The sequence below is a fragment of the Crocodylus siamensis genome, chromosome 3 (genome assembly GCF_052110815.1).
Source record: "Crocodylus siamensis isolate JL-2025a chromosome 3, ASM5211081v1, whole genome shotgun sequence".
NCBI classification, from domain to species: Eukaryota; Metazoa; Chordata; order Crocodylia; family Crocodylidae; genus Crocodylus; species Crocodylus siamensis.
The window spans coordinates 253,014,731-253,038,268 of record NC_143397.1 but is presented as its reverse complement, the minus strand read 5'-3'; the positions used below and the strand labels follow the sequence as shown (position 1 = coordinate 253,038,268).

The window sequence follows — 23,538 nt, the reverse complement described above, 5'->3', positions numbered from 1 at the left end:
AATTTTGTGGCTAAATTTTTTGTTTTAAGGCGAGAGAGCACAAACCAGGTCCCTGAAGCCGTGGAAGTGCCTGCACTCTCCAGCCATCCTGGGTAGGCACTCCCAGGACTTCAGGGGCCTCATCCTGCATGCCTTGGGAATGCCCATTCCCACTCCTGCATCAACAAACTAGGCTTGTTGGGGGAAGGGGAAGATGAGGGCGGAGGAAGCGTTGGGCCCCTAAACCAATCAGCACCCACAAGTACAGCCACCCTACACTAATGAGCAGAATATATACCCAGGTAAGCAACATGGGCCTGGGCAATGCTGAGATTAGGGGGCCAGTGCACACACCTTCAGGAGGACTCAGATGCCTCTACACAAACGCTTGTAGTGTGGGAAACAAGCAAGAAGAACTTGCCCTCCTTCTAGCTGACACCAACCCAGACATAGTGGGGATCACAGAAATGTGGTGGGACCCAACACACGACTGGGTGGTGAATATCAAGGTCTGTAGGCTGTACAGGAGGGACTGGACAGGGAGGAAAGGCGGGGGTGTGGCACTCTACATTAAGGAGGAATACATGTCCTCATCAAGTAGCACAGGGTCAGAGGAGGGGCACATGAAAGTGCTCTGGGTTAGAATACAGGACAGTTGAGGGGAAAGAGACTTAATGGTGGGGGTCTACTACAGACCTCCCAACCAAGGGGAAGAGCTAGACCAGGAATGCTTAAGTCAGCTCATGGAGGTAGTTAGGTCAAAGGACGTGGTCATCATAGGTGACCTGAACTTTCCAGACATCTGCTGGGAAGAGCAGTCAGCCAGGTCTGACCGCCAATGTGGGTTCCTAGCCAAAATGCAGGACCTCCATCTAACCCAGGAGATGCCCAGCCCCACCAGGAGAGATGCCTTGTTGGACCTGGTGCTGGCCACAGGCGACAACCTGGTGAGGGGGCTGTGGTGTGGGTGCTCGACCACCTGGGCAACAGGGATCATCGCCTGCAGCAAGGCAGCAGCCCTAGACTTCAATGAGCTAAGGAGAATAGTCGGGGAAGCACTGAGGTCCCAGAGGGGAGGGGAGCCAGGTGTCCAAGAAGAGTGGTTGCTCCTTAAGGAGACGATCCTTCAAGCCCAAAGGAAAGTAATCCCAGCACGGATCAAAGGGAGCAGGAGGGCACAAAAGCCCCCATGCCTCACTAAAAGCATCCAAGAATGTCTCCTAGGTGCACCCAATGGAAGGGAGGGGTCATCACCAGGGAGGACTATATTCTGGTTGCTTGGGGATGCAGGGGGGTGATCAGGAAGGCCAAGGCAGAGATGGAACTGGGATTAGCAACCCAGATCAAGGACAACAAGAAGTCCTTTTTTAAATGCATAGGGGGGAAAAAGAAGGTACTGGGTAACGTGAGGCCCCTGCAAGACATGTTAGGAAATTTGGTCGTCACACTAGATGACAAAGCTAACCTATTTAACGACTTGTTTGCCTCCATTTTCCTGAGCAGGGACCAGATCAGCCCCCCCACCAGGCCCCCCTCAGGCCCAGGGGGAGGCGTGCCTAGGCCAAGGGTCAGGGAGGATCTAGTCAGGGAACTTCTGGAGGGACTGGATGTATTTAAATTGGCTGGTCTGGACGATCTCCACCCCTGAGTGCTGAGGGAATTAGCTGAGGTCATTGCGGGACCTCTGGCACGGCTTTACAAGCACTCATGGTGCTCTGGTGTGGTGCCAGAGGACTGGAAGAGGGCCAATGTGGTTCCCATCTTCAAAAAAGGGAGGAAGGAGGACCCGGGAAACTATAGGCCAGTTAGTCTTACCTCAATTCTGGGTAAGATTTTTGAGAGAATTATCCTGGCACATGTCCACGAGGGGCCAGCAGGGGAGGTTATGCTTAGGGGCAACCAACACGGGTTCATTAGAGGCAGGTCCTGTCGGACCAACCTGGTGGCCTTCTACGACCAGGTCACCAAATCCTTAGATGCAGGGTTAGCAGTGGACATAGTCTTCCTGGACTTTCGGAAGGCCTTCGACACCGTCTCTCACCCCGTTCTCATTAAAAACTGGGGGAGTGTGGTGTCGACACCCACACAGTCAAATGGATCACCAAGTGGCTGGAGGGCCGCACCCAGAGAGTGGTGGTGGATGGGTCATTTTCGACTTGGAGGGGTGTGGGGTCCCCCAGGGCTTGGTCCTCGGGCCCGCACTGTTCAACATCTTCATCAGTGAATTGGACGAGGGGGTAAAAAGCACCCTGTTGAAATTTTCTGACGACACTAAGATGTGGGGGGATGTGGGCACGCTAGAAGGAAGGAATAGGCTACAATCAGACCTAGACACTTTACGGGGGTGGGCGGATGAGAATAGGATGGGATTCAACACTGACAAGTGCAAGGTGCTGGACCTGGGGAGGAAGAACCAGCAGCATACCTAGAGGCTGGGGAACTCCCTTCTCATCAGTGCAGAGGCAGAAAAGGATCTTGGAGTAGTCATTGACTCCAAGATGAATATGGGCCGGCAGTGTGGGGACGCGGTCAGGAAGGCCAACCGCACCTTGTCATGCATCCACAGATGCATCTCGAGCAGGTCCAAGGTGATCCTCCCCCTCTGTGCGGCAGTGGTCAGGCCACAGCTGGAGTACTGTGTCCAGTTCTGGGCACCGCACTTCAGGAGGGATGCGGACAGCATGGAGAGGGTCCAGAGGAGGCCACTCGCATGATCAGGGGGCAGCAGGGCAGGCCCTATGAGGAGAGGCTACGGGACCTGAACCTGTTCAGCCTCCACAAGAGAAGGCTGAGGGGGGTCTAGTGGCCTGTTACTAACTAGTCAGAGGGGACCAGCAGGCATTGGAGGAGTCCCCGTTCCCCCGAGCATGATGAGGAGTGACTAGAAATAACGGTCACAAGCTGGCTTTGGTAAATGTAGATTAGACATCAGGAGGTGCTACTTCACTGTCAGGGCGGCTAGGATCTGGAACCGACTTCCAAGAGAAGTGGTGCTGGCTCCTACCCTGGGGGTCTTTAAGACAATCACCCCTCTGTTTGACCCCACTTGCCATGGCAAGGGGTTGGACTTGATGATCTGCTGAGGTCCCTTCCGACCCTACTAACTATGAAACTGTCAGCACTCTGGTGTGGTCCCAGAGCTGGTTAGCAGTCACAGTCCCAGAACCACAGTGGGGTGTCAGACTGTCTGTGAAGCCATCCGGGCATGAAACATCCAGTCAGCTGACCAGTGGTCCCCACCCCAGGGCTGCACTCCAGTCAGCTTTTCCGACTTACAGATGCTGTGGCGGGCCAGTAAGTGGTGCTTCTGTGCTGAGCCACCCACCTCACTGGACCCGGCCACATTCCAGGCTCTGAGTGCCTCCCTAGGGAAGCCTCACATCTGGCTGACCCCCTTCCTGGAGCAGACCCGCTAGCCTGGGGTTAATGCTGCCACCACCCAGAGTCTGGTCTGATCCTGGACCTGTGCCCTCTGGGAAACACCTATTAGCCCTTGAGGATACTTGACCCACTGTGAGAACCTGCGGTGCTTCCCTCAGACTGAAGCCGAACCAAGGCATAATCTAGCTCCTCTCCCAATAAGTCTCCCACGGTAGGTACAAAGGAGAACTTTATTGGTTACAAGGAGTATGTTGGGTACAGGGTAGAGCAATGTCAGAGAAATCCCATAGGGCAAACAGGGTGGCTGGGGTGGCCTTTGATCATGCATCTGAGTTACCGTAGGCTATATATCTAGTTAGATCTCACAAGTACCATCCAGAGGCAGGTGGAAAGACCCTCTGGAAGCAGGCAATTAATTCACTGATCACCAGTTTTGAGAGAGAGAGCAAGTTTCAGATGGTCCAGCGGCTCTAAGAGTTCTCCAATGACTATTGCCTCTCCTCCTGGGCAGTCTTTAACTTATTGGGTAAATGACCTCATTTACCCCATTCAGTGAAGGCCAGCAACCAATTTGAACTGCATCACTGGTTGCCGGGTAGACTGGCAGGGTCTTTAGCCCCCGCCCAGGCATATTGGCATTGCTTAGAACAATCGGGAGCTTAAGTCCCCACCCAGGTGAGTAACGCCAGTCATGTAGGCAAAGGGAGCAGGTTTCCCCCTCCCTCAGGACCGTACCCAGCTCAGGTTACAAGTTGGGGGCAGAGGTGTCTGCCCTCTGCAGTGACCGTAACCAAATTGTCGGATAGCAGAGGTTTGGGGAGACACAGAGGTGGTATTCTGCCCCAGATGCTCCATGGAGATTCCCTGGGATGCATCTCTGCAAGCAGGAAACGCATCACCTGTTACCCCACAGGGTCAGTGGACAGAGCAGTGGGCGACTTGCGTTTTCACCTGATGAAGTGGGTCAGCTCTGCTGGGACATCCTGGTGCAGCTGATTTGTTTCACTTGGTGACATGTTATGCTCTGGGCCTTCTAGTAGAAGACTGGTCAGAAATCCCAGAGTTAGGTTGTTTGTATCTGTTATGCATGTGGCGGAAAACCACCTCGGTTTCTCCCCAAATTCTCTGCCCTGTGACAATGAGACTAAAATAGGCCCATCACAGAGGATTCACACCTCAGCCTGTCTTTTTAGGTAACTTGAGCTGGCTGCAGTCCTGAGGGAGGAGGGACCTGCTCCCTCTGCCTACGGGACTGGTATCGGCCACCTGGGTGAGGGGCATCTACCTGGCGGGCTGGAGTCTGCCCAGTAACGGGTGATGTATTTCAAATTGGTTGGCAGACAGCCAACCGGAGCTGGCCTCCACTGGACCAGGTGAATGAGGTCACAGGGGCTAATAAGTTAGGACTGCCCAGGAGGAGGGGGCGGCAGCCATGCGGGGGACACAGAGAAGCCTTACCATCTGAAACTGGCTCTCTCTCCCCCAAAACTCATGAGCAAGGAACTGCCTGCCTCCAGAGGGGAAACTTCACCGGCCTCTGGAAGATCCTTGTGAGTAAGCTACTCGAGATCTGGGTAGATATCTAGCTGGCAGTAACGCAGATGCGTGATCAAAAGGCTACCTCAGCCAGACTGTTTGCTCTTCAGGATTTCTAGGATATTGCTCAATCCTGTACCCTATTTTCACCCTACCCCTGTAACCAATAAAGTCCTCCTTTGTGACTGGTGTGGGAGACTTATTGAGGGGTGGGTCTAAATTATGACCTGCTGTTTTGGGGCACCTGGCACACCTTCCCTATATGTGCTGAGGGTTGCAGTCCCAGGATTCATCTCATGCCATAGACATGTTGCTGTGGAATTTGGTCCCTTTTCCTGGGAAGAATATGTGGTCCTCCTTAAACCTGCAGAGCTGTACGGTGTCCAGGGTGGGATTGATTTGAGAGAGGCCACTAGCACAGCAGCCAAAGGGAAGTCAGGGCTCCTTGGCATCCCCTCCTCCACAGTGTCCCCCAGAGATTGTCTGCTGACAGTCTTCGAAGAAGGCAGGTATGAACTGTGCGCCAAGCAAGCCAACACAAAGGCCAGAGGTGTCCTAATGCTATTATGCTTAATGAGGGGGAAGCATCTGGTGAGGGGGTCTAATTGAATTAGGCTTGAATAGAATTAAAACGCTTCTGATTCTGTAGACAATCTGACTGGTCTGTTTTAAAAAAGTGTAACCTTAGTTTATATTCAGATCGTATTACTTAATCCCCCTCCCCCATTATTTCATATTTTAATTGATAGTCTTACACAAAGTTACGTGGTGTTCATTGTTTTAGTAAACCAAGTGAAGAAGTGAGCTGTAATCGTAAGTAGACAAAAATGACAGGGTAATTGTCTGTGTGACTGGTACCTTATTACTGATCTGTCACAGGGACAGCCACTGATTAAGGACCTGCAAACAGTTGTTCTTTGCTAGCATTGTTGGCCTTTGTAAATCTGCACATTGTCATAACTTAGCTGTTGTGTTAAAGATTTATTTTGAAAAGTCTTTGATTTTGTTGGGTTAAGCAAGTTTGTATGGTTTTCTGACCAAAAGCAATTTTTGATTAAAGTTTGGAAGGACAGGAAGGCACCCATGTAAGCTTAGAAATTCAAAGCTTGTGAACAAAGAAAAAAAGTTTAAACATTGCTTAAAGTGCCATATTTGGTGCTTTTTCATATGTACATACTGAAGCCTTGAGGGATTTGCCCTTTTCACCCGTCATTTTACTAAAATTTGTTGTCCTTTCTACTTTTGATTGGGATGTTAAATCTTTCACTGACAAATCTATGTCCAAGAATCATTTGACATTGGAGCTAAAAAGGTGAAACAAAATACAGATTTTAAACAGCTTGATTGCCAAATGTTCTGTTCTCATTTGGGCAGCTTTCCCTTGTGCTAGTTTCAGTAATTCTCATTTTGACAGTTTCCCAGGATGGACCATTTCTGATTTTTTTTTTTTTTTTTAAATCTAATGTAATAAACCATAAATAGTTTTGGACGGACTCCTTTCATCGTTTAAATTTCCCTTTTACATCATAAAGGAGCATACATTTTCTGCTTGGGCATGTCAACATTAGGTCATTTTTTCTTATAAACTTGGGAAGTTTCAACCATATTTTGTGAAAAACGGCTTGTTTTGGTATTACCTTTAGTTGTAGTTAAGCCATTATCAATACTAATTCAGCTTCATCTATTGATGCCACTGTTCTAGGCAACAAATATAGTTTTTTAGTGGAGTCTAAGGTGTAGATGCTTACCAAGAGGCTATCCCTTTGCAAAGCGGCTTGTTGGTAAGTGTTCCTACTGCCACACATGACACAGAAGGAAGAGCATCATGCTAAGGCAAATGTAAAATGTCAGTGTGTGAATGGTGCTTTTCTCTTCTAAATTGTGTCCAGTTGTGTAGTGCTTTTATTACCAGGATTTTTTGTGGTTAATTTGTTCATACGAAAGAAGTGTTTGACCACTTGGACTTAGGAGAATGTTCCAAGTCTATCAAAAAACAGTTTAATCTACAGTGCAATAGGTTCTAGCTGTGTTGTTTTAAGGACATAGGCAGACACGGTTCTTTGGGTAAATCTGATCTCTTTTATTAGACCAACTCAAATAGTTGGAAAGATTTTTTCTTTGGTAGCTTTCCGGCACAAAATTTCATTCCGTCCATGAAGAGCACAGCCCGACTGCAGATGCTGCTTCATCCTGATGAAGGGGGTTTGTGCCCCCCCGAAAGCTTGCACAGAAGAATTTTTTCCAAGGATTTGAGTTGGTCTAATAAAAGAGATCAGGTTTACCCAAAGAACCTTGTCTATAGTGTGCAGTGCATCACAGCAGGAAATATTTAGAAACAGTTGAATGCTCAAGTTATTTACCTGACTTTACATATATAGTGCAGGACTCTCTCAATCTCGGGAATAAAATTGTATGACTGAAGGTAATACTTTAGACCATAAACTGAAAGCTGGAAATTACCGTTTGGAAATTCAATTCCTAATTATATTAACATGTAAAAAAGGTGGACAGACAGGTTTTTATTCAAGTATAAGGAGATTCATTGGAGTGTGCATCTTTGTCTGGTTTCAGTAAAATGCATCAGAATTCTACAATTTCAGCCGATGCTTTTCATCTTGCTATAATACTGAGAGATCTCTTTATATAGGAAATATAAATATATTGGATTTGACAAGAAAACAAGATTAACAAGAAAAGTAGGCTTTAGGTCTTGTGTTGATAGCTAGAATTATTATTGCCATCTTGTTTTCTTACTGAATGTATACAATCAGCACTAGGTGTGTTGGTCATCTATCTGTAAAGAGTCTAGGAAGCTGATTTCTCATAGTTTTATGCTAACCTATGAAGAAATTAAAAATAACTTCTTGGAGTATCTGTCTATCTGATTCTAATCTAGGTGTGCGAACACACAGGCTGATGAGTTTATAAAATCATAAAGAAATAGGGCTGTAAGAGAACTCCCTAGGTCATCTTGTCCAGCCCCTTAACCGATTATGATTTTGGGTAGCAGTTCCTTTTGGGGTCATGCATGGATTTAATAGCATGCAGTAAACATAAGGCATGGAAACCATAGTAGGTGACTTGACTAGACAATAATACCATTGAGGACCTTGCTACACATTCAAATTAAAGTGGTATAGAAATAAGCTATCAAGTTGTTACACACTTTCAAGAATTAAGTTTGTAGCTGGTTGGCTCCTTTTATAGCTGGATAGTCACATTTATTGTGTGATAATTACTTTGCATGTGTGGCTGGTCTAAATATATTGCGCAATTAACCAGTTAATTCTGTGATAATTAGTTTTCACTTGTGGCTGTTCTTACTTGGCTTGTGTGGCTGGGCTAAATTTATTGTGTGATTAACCACTTAATTGTATAATGTGTAATGTTTAGCAGGGGCCTCAGTAATGATTTTTAGTCTCATAGCAAGGTTTAATGCCATTTTCTTTGTTATTCAAACATTTAACTAAAAAACATTACTTCCATTTTTTTTCCCTGTGTACTGTAATCTTTGAATTCCGTATTGATTGAGTCCTTTATCTACTGGTTATTTTTATATTAAGATCAAACCCTGGCTAAATGTCTTGTTGTTACCTCTGTCATTATGTTTACAACATTAGTATTAATTATGTCTCATGTATCTCGAAGATATACTTTTAACTATCATGGTCTCTCACTGATATTTTAGTAATGTTCATTTACATCATTGGTAAACTAGACTTTTTCTTTTTTCTTGTATATTTAACAGAGATACAGCTGCAGATTATGAAGGGGTTCAGATATATTTAGTGACCAATCCAGGTGGAATGTCAAGATAAGGAGGGGAAATCATATTAATATTCACATAGATTTAAATTCTGTGCCAGGGTTATAGTCATATTAGATAAACTAAAATTAAGTGTTTCCTAGAATCTCATTCATGTTGGAACATCTGTATACAAGCAATCTCTCCTGTAATTAGTTTGACACAAATATTACACAGATCTTTATACAAATAGCAAGTAAATGATAATACTATTTAATGTGGTAATAGGTCTCTAGATTTGCATATTTTTATTACATAAAGATTCTGTATTTTGAGCTCTACAGATGGATATAAAAACTGGTCTCTGTCGCAAACTGCGTACGGTCGGCTGGCGACAGGGAGGAGGCATATGGAATTTGCAAGGCCTTTTTACTTTTATTGTTTTATCTTCTGGCATTTTGTCTTCCCCTACAGTAGGTTTTCCAACTGATTAATGGGTGGCTCAATTTAATCTCATAGTTCCTTTGAGAAATGAATCAATCTAACCTTAATAATGAAAATGATTAGTAGCTGAAATTACACTCTGTGTCCATCTTCACCCCACTAATCTAGGTCTTTTAGTTTCTCTCATATCAGCTAAGTTTATCTTTCTTTTTCCTACTCTTTGGTTTTTGTTTATCTAATGTATGGGGGGGGGAGATTTTTGGCAGGTATGTAAGAGTGGTTGCTCCTCAAGGGAGCGATCCTCAATGCACAAGCTAAGTCTATTCCATCTCAGAGGAAAGGCAGCAAGAGGGCACAGCAGCTCCCTTGACTCTCCAGGGACCAAGAAGACCTCCTGAGGCTAAAAGGAAAGGCCTACAAAGGGTGGAGGATGGGATTCACCTCCAAGGAGGATTATTCTGCACTGGTCCAGTCCTGCAGGGAGCAAACCAGGAAAGCCAAGGCTGCAACTGAACTCCAACTAGCTTTAAGCATCAAGGATAACAAAAAGTCCTTTTTTCAGATGTGGGCAGCCGGTGGAAAAGCAAGGGCAACATTGGACCCCTGCTAAACCGGATGGGGAACTGACGCCCAGGAGAAAGCCAACCTATGAAATGGGTACTTTGCGTCAGTCTTTCATCAGTCCCGTGGGATGCCCATGCCCGCTACAGGACAGGGAGGTCCAGGTGGGGGAGATCCCCTGCCCTCCATTAATGCTGACCTCGTGAAGGAACACCTTGAGAAGCTGGATACCTTCAAGTCAGCCAGCCCTGACAATCTACACCCCAGGGTACTCAAGGAGCTGGCGAGCATCATAGCCCAGCCCCTGGCATGCATCTTTGAAAACTCCTGGCGCTCTGGTGTAGTGCCTAAAGACTGGAAGAAGGCCAATATGGTGCCGATCTTCAAGAAAGGGAGGAAGTGGATCTGGCTAACTGCAGGCCCATCAGGCTGACTTCTGTCCAGGGGAAGATCTTAGAAAAGTTTATTAAAGAGGCCATCCTTAATGGACTGGCCGACGCCAACATCCTGAGGGATAACCAGCACGGGTTTGTTGCGGGTAGGTCTTGCTTGACCAATCTCATTTCCTTCTACGACCAGGTGACCTATAACTTGGACAAGGGAGATGAGATTGAACGTGTATCTTGACTTCAAAAAAGCCTTCGATCTGGTATCCCATGATCACCTCTCGGCAAAACTGGCCAGTTGTAGCCTTGGGTCCACCACTATCCACTGGCTGGAAAATTGTCTCCGTGGTCAGACCCAGAGGGTAGTAATTGATTGAAGTCACTCATCATGGTGTCCTGTGACCAGTGGGTCCCCCAAGGCTCTGTCCTTGGACCCCTATTGTTCAACTTCTTCATTAAAGATGTGGACATTGGAGTCAGAAGCGGACTGGGTAAGTTTGACACACAACTTTGGGGCAAAGCATCCACACCAGAAGACAGGCAGGTGATCCAGGCTGGCCTGGACAGGCTCAGCTAATGGGCGGATGAGAACCTGATGGTGTTTAACACTGAAAAATGCAAGGTTCTCCACCTTGGGAAGAAAAGCCTGTAGCATCCTTATAGGCTCGGCAGTGTTGCGCTGGCTAGCACTACAGAAGAAAGAGACTTGGGGGTCGTCATTGACCACAAGATAAACACGAGCCTGCAATGCGATGCTGCGACTAGTAAAGCGAGCAAAACACTGGCTTGCATCCATAGATGCTTCTCGAGCAAATCCCGGGACGTCATTCTCCCCTTGTACTCGGCCTTGGTGAGGCCGCAGCTGGAGTACTGCGTCCAGTTTTGGGCTCCACAATTCAAAAAGGATGTGGAGAAGCTTGAGAGAGTCCAGAGGAGAGCCACGCGCATGATCAGAGGTCAGGAAAGCAGACATTATGATGACAGGCTGAGAGCCACGGGACTCTTTAGCCTGGAAAAGCTCAGGCTCAGGGGTGATCTGATGGCCACCTATAAGTTTCTCAGGGGTGACCACCAGGATCTGGGGGAACGTTTGTTCGCCAGAACGACCCAAGGGATGATGAGGTCGAATGGTCACAAACTCCTGCAAGACCGTTTCAGGCTGGACATAAGGCAGAATTTTTTTACTGTCCGAGCCCCCAAGGTCTGGAACAGCCTGCCAGCGGAGGTGGTTCAAGCACATACATTGAACACCTTCAAGAGCAAATTGGATGCTTATCTTGCTGGGATTCTATGACCCAGCTGACTTCCTGCCCTTTGGGCGGGGGGCTGGACTCGATGATTTTCCGAGGTCCCTTCCAGCCCTAATGTCTATGAAATTAGCCTTGCACCATTTTCAAGTGCCAGGCTGATTTCTTTCCTCTGTCTGATCTGCTGTTCTCCTTTCTGCTTCCCTCCCTGTTCTTCCAGCCTGGTTGGCTGCTTTGCTCTCTGCTTTTTGCCCTATCTGCTGCTGCTGTGCTGCCTGCCATAGAATCACAGAATTGTAGAGAAGAAGGGATGGAAGGCACTTGGAGAGGTCCTCTAGTCCAACCTCCTGCTCCTAGTCCAATCTAGTCCAACCTCCTACCTCCTGAGGCAGGATCAACCCCATCCAAACCATCCCATACAAATCTATTGTCTTGCTTCTTAGCAAAGCTACACAGTTAACCCTGATTTAAAGCCCAAGACATAACACCCTAACCTGCCACAGATGAAGTAGGGGCCTGTGGTGGCCAGCATCCTGCTGCTGCAAAGGTTGTTAATGTACCTTTGAGAGGTCCTAGGAAGATCCTCTACAGAGGAGGCAACCTCTCCTCCCCCCACCTCCGGTCCCCCAGTCCGTGCCAACTTGACCATGGAGTAAAATTCCTTTCTTACCCTAGATATGGAAATTGGTCTGTCCCTGAGCAGAGGGATAAGACCCCCTAGCCAGGAACCTCTGAGTTTAAGACCCAGCAGGAGCCTTGGCACATCCCAGTTGAAATCCCCAGCCTTGGCTGTAACCAACACCTAATGCCTCTGAGGAAGGCTTAACCCCTGCCCCTGATGCATGTAGTAGGGTGGCCTGTAGGAAATTCCCTCCCAGTCCCATGTGGCAACCAAGCAAAGTCCAGAGACATGGAAAATAGCCATAGAAAATCCAAATTATCCCTGATCAGTGGCTCTCCAACCTCGTCTTGACCCTCTCCAGTGATGGAAAGTCTACAGGCAGCTGCTGTGACTCCAGCTCCAACCTGAAGTTGCGGCTGGGGCCAGAGCTGAAGCTGGAGCTGCTGCCTGACACCTCGTCCCCCTCCACTGGCTCTTCGCACCCTGCACTCCTCCCCTACAGCCCCCAGTATCCCCCTCTCCCTGTGGCACTTCTCACCCGCTGCTGGGAATAAGCCAGAAGGTTATTACTCAAGATGTGCATACTGATGTTGTGGGCAGTCTGCATCACACTTGACATTTAAAGGTGTGGTCAGTCATGCCAGCCTCAGGAGCACACTGGAGCCCTTCAAGACTCTGGTGTATTTCCATGGTTGGGAGCCCTGATCTGCTGATCAAGGGTCCTAGCTTGGGGAGCACATCAGAGCTGAGAGCTTGGCCCCATGCATTCCTGTCGGTTAGCTGATCAGAGCTCTCATGTTTGGGAGTGCTGGTCTGATCAGCTGCCTGCTCCCGGCCACAGGAGCCAAGTTTACTACTTGCGTGTTCAGGGGGAGCCTGGAATCATGATCCCAGGTTCCCTCTGCATGAGCAATGAGGTGCTATTAGGGTCTGATCCCTGATCCTGCAGTCATGCCTCCTGACATGCACATGTGGCAGGAGGTGCAGTTGCTGGGATTGCACATCAGATCCCATCATGCCTTTAATTTTACTGCCTGTCAGTGGCCTACCTGTGCAAGCCTCTGAACTTAATTTGCTGGTCTATAAAGTTTATTTTGCAACTTCACGCAGGAGGAGGTGAGAATTGAGATTTTATAAGTGAAGCATCCACAGTGCAACTGGGATTCAACAACTGCAAAGATCATCCTGGGTAAATTTAAATCAAGAATACCTTTAATGCCAGAAAAGAGCGTTAAGACAGCTTATCGGGGGGAAACCCCCCCCTCTTACATTTCCAGTATAATGAGTGCAACAGTTTTATATTTTCCTACATTCTCTAATAATTGGTAGACTCGTGTGTGTGTGTACATACCATGGTGTAGGGCAGTGTTTCCTGTTCTGCGTTGCTGTTGAGGAGTCCTGCTGGAGGAAGAAGACTGCCCAGTTAATAATATATGTGGTTGGAAATGGCCTCATTGGCGATGTAAGAAGGTTGTGAGAGTGATATCTGTTCCTGGTGCAGTTACAGCCCAGAGGCCCAGCCAGTTGCAGTCAATATATTTGGGCATGTCAGCAAAAATTTTGTCTGTGTGCGCTGACCACAATTTTTAACAAGGCTAGGCCATAGTGTAATTGTGCCAAATGTTGGTTTTGGGAAATAAAATAGATATTAGCTTGTTTTGTTAGAAAATTTCTTCTGGCCTCATTGTATCAGTTAACAGCTGGTTCATGGAAATGTAGTTTGATTTGAGGTTTTAATATAACCAGTCAGAAGTATAGTTATGCAGCAAGGGGTCAGTTCCACTGATCCTGAATAATGGAAAACATAAGCTCCTGCATGAGACTGTCTGTCTGATTCCCCCCTCCCCCCCAGTAAAACAATACATCTTGTCTACTACTTGATTCAAAGCATCTGATCTCTGCAGTGTATCTAGACTGATTTACATGCAACTATTTTCTTTGAGACCATGTAGCATTTAGTAGACCTGTTCATGCCTTAACATCAAATGACATATCTTTGTGGAAATAACTACAGCATCATTTAGAAACTCTGATAGCCAGACCATACCTATACATACATAAAAGTAAGACTTTTATTTTCAATATGATTGTGGTGCATTGGAGTGGAGTGGAAGAAAGACATGGATTTGGAACAGGCAGCATGGATTCATCAGAGGCAAGTCATTCCTGACCAAGCTGATTGCCTTCTATGATGAGGTGACTGGCTCTGGATGCACGGAGACCAGTGGATGGTGGTATACCTTGGTTCTAGCAAGGCTTTTGTTACAGTCTCCCACAACGTTTTTGCAGGCAAGCTAAGGATGTATATGCTGGATGAATTGACTGTAAAGTGGATAGAAAACGGTCTGGAGCATTGGGCTCAGAGGGTAGTAATCGATGGCTCGATGTCTGGGTGGCAGTCAGTATCAAGTGGAGTGCCCCAGGGGTCAGTCCTGGGGCTGGTTTTGTTCAGTGTCTTCATCAGTGACCTGGAAGATGGCAGAGAGTGCACCCTCAGCTGGGGGGAGTAGTAGATACGGTGAAGAGTAGGGATAGGATTCGGAGTGACCTTGACAAATTGGAGGACTGGACCAAAAGGAGTCTCATGGAGGTTCAGCAAGGACAAGTACGAAGTCCTGCGCTTAGGACAGAACAATCCCATGCACTGGGACAGGCTGGGGGTGACTGGCTGGGCAGCAGCTGCAGAAAAGGTCCTGGAGGTTACAGTAGACTACAAGATTAACAGGAGCCAACAGTGCACCCTTGTTTCCAAGAAGGCTAACAGCATCCTGGGCTGCATTGGTCAGTGTGTTGCCAGCAGGTCAAGGAAAGTGATTATTTTCCTCTATTTAGCATTGGTGAGGCCAAATCTGGAGAATCATGTCCAGTTTTGAGCCCCATGCTACAGAAAGGATGTGGACAAATTGGAGAGAGTCCAGCGGAGGGCTACAAAAATGATGAGGGGCCTGGAACACATGATTTATGAGGAGAAACTGAAGGAACTGGGCTTATTTCATCTGGAGAAGAGAAGACTGATGGGGGATTTAATAGCAGCCTTCAACTATGTGAAGGGGGTTCAAAAGTAGATGGGGCTGGGCTGTTCTCAGTGGTGGCAGAAGAAGGAGCAACGGGCTCCAGTTGCAGCAAGGGGAAGTATATGTTACATATTGGGAAGAATTTTCTCACTAGGAGGGTAGTAAAACACTGAAACAGGTTACCCAGAGAGGTGGTAGAAGCTCCATCCTTGGGGGGTTTCAAAACCTGGTGGGCAGAGCCCTGGCTGGGATGATTTAGTTGGGGCTGGTCCTGCTTTGAGCAGGGGTTGGATTAGATGCGACCTCCTTTTGTCCTTTTCTTGAGTGGTGGCATATGTTGGAGGTCTCTCAGGATGGAAGAGAACTCAGCACTGCAGAGCCTGAATGTATTCTCAGTACGCGTTGCTTATTTTTTACTATAGTACATCCATCTGTTTTTGAGCAAAGGTGGTCACAGACAGCACGCAGGTAGTTTGTTCTTCCTGGGGTCTCAACCAAAACGTGAGCTGCTCTTTCTGATGGACTACCTTTTACCTCATACCCTTGTTTGCGTTTGAGTGACTAACGTAAAAGAGCATACTGTCCTGCTGTTTGTAACAGCTCGCTTCTAGAGGAGAATGCATCACAGAAGTAAAGACCATTTCTTTACAGACTGAATAGCACTCATGTTAAGAAAAGAATTTTTGTCCTGAATAAAACACTTGCAACGTTTTATTGATAACTTGTAAAAGTATCTGTTTAATTGTAAATATTCGTGATAACATTTTATGATAAATACATTCTATATAATACAAGTTTATTTCTTAACCCTTTTGAGTCTATAATGTGACGGATCTTATCCCTGCTATTACATTCAGGGGTTTAAAAAGGCCATTTCAAGTGTGTAGGATCAAATAATGCAAGTCAGTCTCATCGTTTTGCAGTGAACTGGCATGTTCATAAAGCGCATGCAAAAAGAACAAGTTATTTAAAGCAGGCTGGTAATGGAATGGGTGAGCTATCTGAGAAACAGAAGAAAGTACTTTCGATTTCACTATCCCTAAATTAGCAATTGGATAATTTTTCTGTGTCTAATTATCAAAGGGAAATTTATCTAATGTCTCTGTTGCACTGAATCACAGATGTGTAATTAAAATCAATTTTTAATGTGCAATGCTAGCAAGCCTTTTATTGAAGGATCTCAAAGTATGTTGCGAATACTGGTTTGATTCTCTTACTGGCTCTATGAAGTAGTTTTACTTTACATGCTCTCACTCCATTTTACAGAGATAGAATACAGTATGCAAGGAAGTGACTTGCCTGAGGTTGCATAGCAAATCAGTGGCAGAACTCTTCTGACTTCCAGCTTCTCATCTTAACCTATGTAACACATGCATTTCTAGGATTATATTTTGCCAGTGAAAATAGCATAGCTGAGTAAATTGAAATGAGCCCCTTTTTTTCATTATCTAGCAAGTTCCAAAAAAAATCCTTATGAAGTCAGCATTTCTGTTAAATACTCAGTCTTCAGGGCATAGTTTTCTTAAAAGAGCTTGCCAAGTCGGCCATTTCAGCCACTTAGAGTAATTGGAGGGTGGGGAACATAAAGAAAGCCTAGGAACTAACTTGGTTGACAGTCATCTTCTATTGTCCCTCAAGGGATGGACTAAATCAGCGGTGCTCAACCTCTAGCCTACAGGACACAAATGCAGCCTGTGGAGCCATAGGTATCCAGCCCATGGAGCTCCCCATGGGTCAAGGGAAAGGTGGCAATAATAAATACAGCCAGCCTCCCTTGCTGCCAAATTCCCAAACCCTGAATCCTGTGCAGCAGGTTGGGGCCAGGTCACCCTGCCGCTAGTGCTCATCTGATCTGTTGGCCAAAAAGACCGAGCACCACTGGACTAAAGGAACTCATAGATTTCTTCTGTCTCTTAATCACTGCTTGAAAGCAGAGCAAAGGAAGGTGGCAGAAATACCAGAGAGCTACTGGGGGAGAGATGGAAGCGGTGAGAAAAAGCCCCTGCCCCACTCCCTTCATTACTGTGGGGGCCTTGACCTGCCCCCCCATGTCTCTTCCTTCCCCTGCACAGACTTGCAGGGTGCTGCTCTGCATGCTCCAGACGCTCCCAGTGCCTGAAGAAGGATGTTAGTGACATGCATGATCAGAGGGCAAGAGAACAGGCCTTATGAAGAGAGTCTGAGAGTCATGGGACTCTTCAGCCTGGAGAAGTGCAGGCTCAGGGGTGACCTGGTGGCAGCCTATATGTATACCAGGGGTGCTTAGCAGGATCTGGGGGAACGCCTGTTCAGCAGAGCACCCCAGGGGATGACAAGGTCCAGTGGTCACAAACTCCTGCAAGACGGTTTTAGGCTAGACATAAGGAAAAACTTCTTTACTGTTCAAACCCCCAAGGCCTGGAACAAACTCCCCCCAGAGGTGGTGCAAGCATCTACTCTGGACTCTTAAGAACAAAATTTGGACATTTATCTTGCTGGGATCCTTTGATCCTAGCTGATTTCCTGCCCCTTGGGCACGGGACTGGACCTGATGATCTTATGTCTATGAAATCTAAGAAATCTGTGTTTTGTACCTGAAACCTTGGAAAGAACATTTTTTCCAACTATTTAGTCGGTCTAATAAAAGATAGCATATTTACCGAAAGAATCTGGCTTAATTATTAATGTACTTACGTGATTTTCATTGTGCCATAGTTTTACACAGAATATGTTTGATGGTACTATAATATCAAAGGCACTCCTCCCACATTATGGGGAAAAAAAATGTTTAGGATCTAAGCTTAAATTTTTCTTACACCTCTATGAATGCATCGTCATGCCTCACAGTTGTAAGAGGCATATTATAGTACATATTAACAACTTGTTATAACTGTTTGTATAAGATTCCAATATCATTTCTCCCGTTGCCCGTGGAAATTTTGCTGGAGCATGATAGCAGTTCTGTTAAGGCTTCTTGTTATGACTCTGTGGACATGAATTCAAGCCCTGCTCTGCAGTCATGAAAACCATCCCTATATGTAAATTGGTACCTGCTTACTCATGCTGCAGAATCCAAGGTCACATGGTTACCTAGAGGAACCAGCATGCCTTGACTGTACTATGTTGACAGCCTGTTGGGCTAAGGTGGTCTTTTGACAGTGACCATTTAACAGAAACTTTCCATGTCTGGAGTGGATTTTCCAGCTTGAAATTTGCACTGGCTTAAGTTTTCTTGCACGTGTGCCTGAAAATAATTGATGGCTTTTTGGTCAAACTTCATCCATACACAGAAACTTTAAAATGGAAAATTTTCAGGCAGGCCAGCTCCTTGTGACTTGCCCCAAAGTCTTTCCATTACTTCACTGGAAAACATAATTGTTAGGCATTTAAGAACCTTTTGACTTCCTCACTTTAAACGACCATCCTTCAATGTACTAACGCATGAAAATAATGAACTACGGAAAATATGTTTGCATAGATGTTACCTTTCTATCGTGTCTCTTCCCTATACTTCTGTTTGTTCTGTATTGAAACTCTTTGGGAAAAGACCTTGTCTGTCTGAAATACCTCCAATACCTTTAAGTAAAATGATGTGGGTGCATGCCCTTTTCTGATGTACATTTCCTCCTTTACTTCTGTATATAGCAGTACCAGAAAAAAAGACTTAGTATTTCATTTAGTTTGCAACTATATTAGAAATTATAGTGAAAAATTAGCTTGTGAAAGAACTTTGTAACAACCTGTTATCGTCCAACATAGCCTGTGAGATCTGTCAGTTCTGCCCTCTGTGATTTGAGAATAATGTATTGTTTAAGTGCTCTGGGTTGGATTCAGGTTTCAGGCGTGCCATTTTGTAAGTCTAGAGGAAATTTGTTGAAAGGCCATCTTTATAATGGGACTAAAGCATCCTACCGGGCAGGAATTAATTGAAGTTTTCAGAGTGCTTTGTAGATTACACTAATCATATGTGTAGAAATTCATATTATTAAATTGAAAAGTTTTGAGCACTTGGTATTACATTAGGTCAATGCATTTGAAATAATGACCTAAGTTCTGACTTAAAGCATGAGAGTGTGGGCAGGTAATGACTTCTAATCAGCTGCAAAATAAGAGAGAAGTTATAAGTATACAAGATATTTCTTCTCAACTGCTTATTTTTGTAACTGCCTAGAAAATGAAATAGGAAAGAAACCAAGTTAATGACACCTCCTGTAATAGTAACTACTGTCGGTGTCCTATTGAGAGAGATATTCCAAAATTATTGAACTATTTACAGCAGGACGTGATGTTTTACACATGCTTGTGCAGAGCAATGCAAAGAGTTCCTTTCTGAAAAGACCAGATTTTTTTTCCCTCTGGGATTGGAAATTCAATCGAAAGTATTTTCAGTGAAATATTTATTCAGGTATTTCCTGAGCATTTTTAGCTACGTTCAAGTTATTACGCAATGAAGCTTGAACACCGTAATGTTATTTTATAAACCAGTAAATGATGACAAAGAACACTCACTGGTCATACCAAAACGATGCAAGATATTCTTGTAATATTTGTAATGAGGTTTTGACTGTTTAAAGCAGGACTCTATTCCACAAATATTCTTGAAGATTTCTGTATTGGATAATAAGCAGTTCAAAAACTTTTTCTGCTTGCTTGCCCTCAAAGCACAATATCGACTCTGTCTTGTCAAGCTGGTTGTATATTTTCACTGGTAATAAAAGATTTTCAGCTGAAATTAAAGTTGCATTGACACCTGTGCATCCTTTTTGCTTATTGTAGGCTTCTACAGAGATAATTGATTGATACTTAACAATTCCTTTGGGGATGCTCAGACTAATAGAATCTGCAGCTGTCTCTTAGTCGCGTTGGTTCTGCCGAGCCAACAGGCTATGTAGTTAGTGGTACTTTTTTTTTTTTTTTTACTTGACTATCTGTAAAGAGCAATCCTGCTTTGGAGGTGCCATTTTTAGTTCCACAGTTGTAACTTTAGCTTAGGATTTTTGGAGAGAGTTCTGGTTCATGTAGTAGAAAAAGTATTTTATTTTCTAGGGGTTCCCACTAACGACTCTTTCAAAGAGCTCCTGTTTCCCTCATTTGTAACCATTTGGATAAGCTAAAAGATGTTCTTATATAAACGTATGGAAGAACAGTCTGATTATATAGAGCAAACAATGTGAATATCATAGAGCATCAGTTTTACCCAGCATCCTGCCTTGAGTATGATGGCATTAAACAAAGCCTGTAAGACCCATGTGTTTCACAGCAAAATTCCTAATTAATGTTGGAGTTCTTTCTGAAGACACAGCTTAGTTGGAAGTAGTGTCAGCTGTCTGAACTTGCTGATTCCGTCTCTTATTTTTTGTTAATTAGGTGAGCTGAATAAGCAGAGTAAAGTGTTTGTTTAGAGTAGATGTCCTCTTTTTTTTTTGTTTTTGTACTTGCTATTGATTGCTCTCTTGAAGGTAACACAAGCTTGGGTTGATTGACTACAGATTAGAAATCGACATCGGGACAGGGTGCCCCTTGGATACTTCTCCCGGTATTATGAGGCAGCTCTTGTGAGTAACACTAGCTTGGGGCTATACTTGGAGGCAAAGTTAAGTCACCAGTTTTGTATGACCTGGGAGTGGGGAAACATGATTACCCGTGTACACATTTACCTCGGATCACTGAATTAGAAATCCCAATGGAATGTTTTATTAAAATTAAGGATGTTTCCACCCTGACAGTAAAATGGAATAATGTCAGACCACTTAACACGGTAAAACTCTTTCAAAGCTGGAAAATGTTGATAGCCCAGTGCCTTGCTCTGATTGCTTCTGCGTGCTTTCTGAGAAGGGCCTCACTAATCTCAAAACGCTCTCTCAAGCTTGAAGAGGAGGGCAAAATGTTTTTGACCACCACAAAAATCAGTGTTTTCTTTGGAGCTGGAGCACACAGGACAGCATAAAAAGTGGTCTGATGAAAACCAGCACACGGGCAGCTCATTAAGGAAAAAAGGAGTGAGGGAGTGCGCTTGCCAAAAAGCTCTGAAGAATTAGCATCAGTAAGAGAAATACATGAGTGGAAAGGAGCTACTGCAGTAGAGATGCTCACTATTTTTACATCTATTATTTAGTTTCTGAATTGGGATTTAGGAAGGGAACATATGTTTCTGTTTTTGTGGGTTATATATGACAGAAAAATTTCCTTCAAAAGTTACTATACAATTTTTGCCATGTTACACCCCAATTATTATGAAACTATAATGGCTCCTGTGGGAGCTCGATGCTGAATTATATAGGACTGAATTAAGCACAGGCTCAGACCTGTTCAATTTAGAACTTTTATTGTTTCACAAAGTCATAAACTAAAGGAGGTTTGTTGGTTCATGAGGTTCCCAAATCAAGCCCTTGCTCTCTAACCCGGAGGTCTAGGTGCGGCTGCCTGATTCAGTAGTCCCAGAACTGGTCAACAGCTCATTTAAAAGGAGTCCCTTATCTTTTTTTAGGCAAAAGATACAAAACTGTCCCCATGGTGGAAGCGAGGCATCTAACATAACTTTACTATTAGTTATATATGATAACACGTATACATATGCATTTCTAATTCTTACTTCTATTGGTTATTTAGTTAACTTATCTATATTATAATATCAGGTGATACGCTTTGTATTATAATCATTACACTTCTTATGTTAATTCTTAATGACCTTTATATTTCTTATGCTAATTTTCTATAACCTAAATACATTATTCATCTATATGTTTTGCTGGGTTTTGCAGGGTTAAAATGTCAAAACTGACATAATTTGCGGTTGTTTTTTCGTCATTGCGGTTTAGCCATGCAGTTTCCTATTCTTAACAATGTAAGCGGCATGTCTGCTATTTTTATCATTTGTTCAAAGGTCAGAAGTTCAGTATTTTCATCTAAGGGTCAGAAAGTGATTACCAGAATGTCAATCGCTGACTCCTCAACCTCCTTGAAGCATTCTGGGAGTTTTAGTGCATTTTTTTTTAATGCTAGGCCTTGCTTAGCATAAGCACTCTCTCACAGCTCCTATAAAGTTGAAAGCCTGATTTCTGTATTATTGTAAGGCTTTAAGATATGTTCATTTTAGTAAATATAGCCAGTTTTAAGCCTTTAAAATATAAGGGATTTGACCAGAAGGATGGTGCATTTGTAACGGTAAAGAAATATTTATTCTTTAGAGGAAAAGCAGCAAAATGAGCCTCAGTTATTTTTATATTATTTTTCAAATAGTTCATTTTTGATAATTTGGGACTAAATATTGAAAATAATGCATGATGTGTGATTATATATGACTTTATTTTAACCCTAATATTTAAAAGTATGTGATTGAGTTAAAATATATCATTGGTTGAACTAACTGTGGTAAATTATTTGATTATGGCTATGGAGCACTTCCTTTAGAAAATGAGTTGTGCTGGCTAGAAGGTGACATTTCTTGACTGATCTAGAAATTTTGCCCATGCTTAAATTCTTCTATAACTTAATTTGATTGAACAGTTGTTGTACATAGTACATAGTAACACGGCCATAATTAACAAGATTTACCCTTTTTTTTTTTTAGACACTGGAAGCCATTTTGAACTTTAAATACTCAGGGGGACCAGGACATGTTGAAGGCTATTATAGGGACCTGTCACTGGGCCTTCATGTGGAAGTGGAACCATCTGTCTTCTTTACACGTGTCAGTACCCTTCCTGCAACAAGGTAACTTTTCCTTTCAAATAACTATCTAAAACACAGTGTCATTTGCAAAAGCATCCTGGAAACCTATTGGCCACACCTGGATGAGGTTCTGGAATGAAATGGATAAATCAGATGGAGATGTATAGAACGTCCTGTTATAGGCTCTTGAATGGAATAAATAAATTGCATGTGGAAGTGTATAGAATATTGTCTAGTCTACAGTGCACTGACAGTATTTAGACTTGTAGTCTCTTACTTTAAAAACCAAACACTGTGGTTTAATCAGTTTAAATCTATTGGAATATTTATAAAGTTCATGCATTTTACTGTCCTATACACTAGTAGTGAAACAAATACCACCAAGATGGTGTTTACCTTTATCAGTCCCTGGCACACATTCTTTTAATGGCGCTATGGAATCTGATCTGAATGATCAGGGTTGAAGCCAACAGTTAGGCAATTGTTGGCCCCAGCCCTGGATGGCACCAGGGTTGGCATGGGTCTCCAAAGTAGTCTGGAAACTGAAGCTGACAGTCAGGTGACAGCTCTAGATCCTCTTTGAGACTGGGCCTCTCTGAGCTAGATGGATACTCAGTGGATTGTCAAAACCCCATACCTGGCAGCTCAGTCCAGGCTGGTGGGCACAGTGGATCAGAAGCTTACAGTGGGGAGGGGCAGCTGAAGGTCTTCCCTCACTGGGATCTTTAAACCCTGCTGGGAACATCTGATCCCCTGCACCTGAGCAGAGCTGCCAGACATGGGGGTTTAAAGTCCCTGGCAGGGAAGCCCATTGAAGCCACCTCAGTAGCACTTGTTAGGGTTCCCCATGTGTCAAGGTGCCATGGGGATCTGGGAGCTCCTGGCTCCCCAGCTGTCCATGCTGCACACTATAAAGCAGTGCCTACAGCTGGGTAACTGAGCTACCAGTTCCCCAACTGCCACTTCTACAGGT

The 23,538-nt window shown here is 44.5% G+C and overlaps 1 protein-coding gene across 5 annotated transcripts in view; it reads left to right on the top strand.

Moving 5' to 3' along the window:
• TRAPPC9 (trafficking protein particle complex subunit 9) overlaps positions 1-23,538 on the top strand; it is an 826,451-nt gene that overhangs the window by 294,659 nt on the left and 508,254 nt on the right. For all 5 annotated transcript variants that reach the window (XM_090040707.1, XM_090040706.1, XM_090040705.1 and 2 more), the window contains one exon: positions 22,465-22,607. In XM_090040707.1, the coding sequence (XP_089896833.1) occupies positions 22,465-22,607 (143 nt within the window). The remainder of the gene's footprint in view (positions 1-22,464; positions 22,608-23,538) is intronic.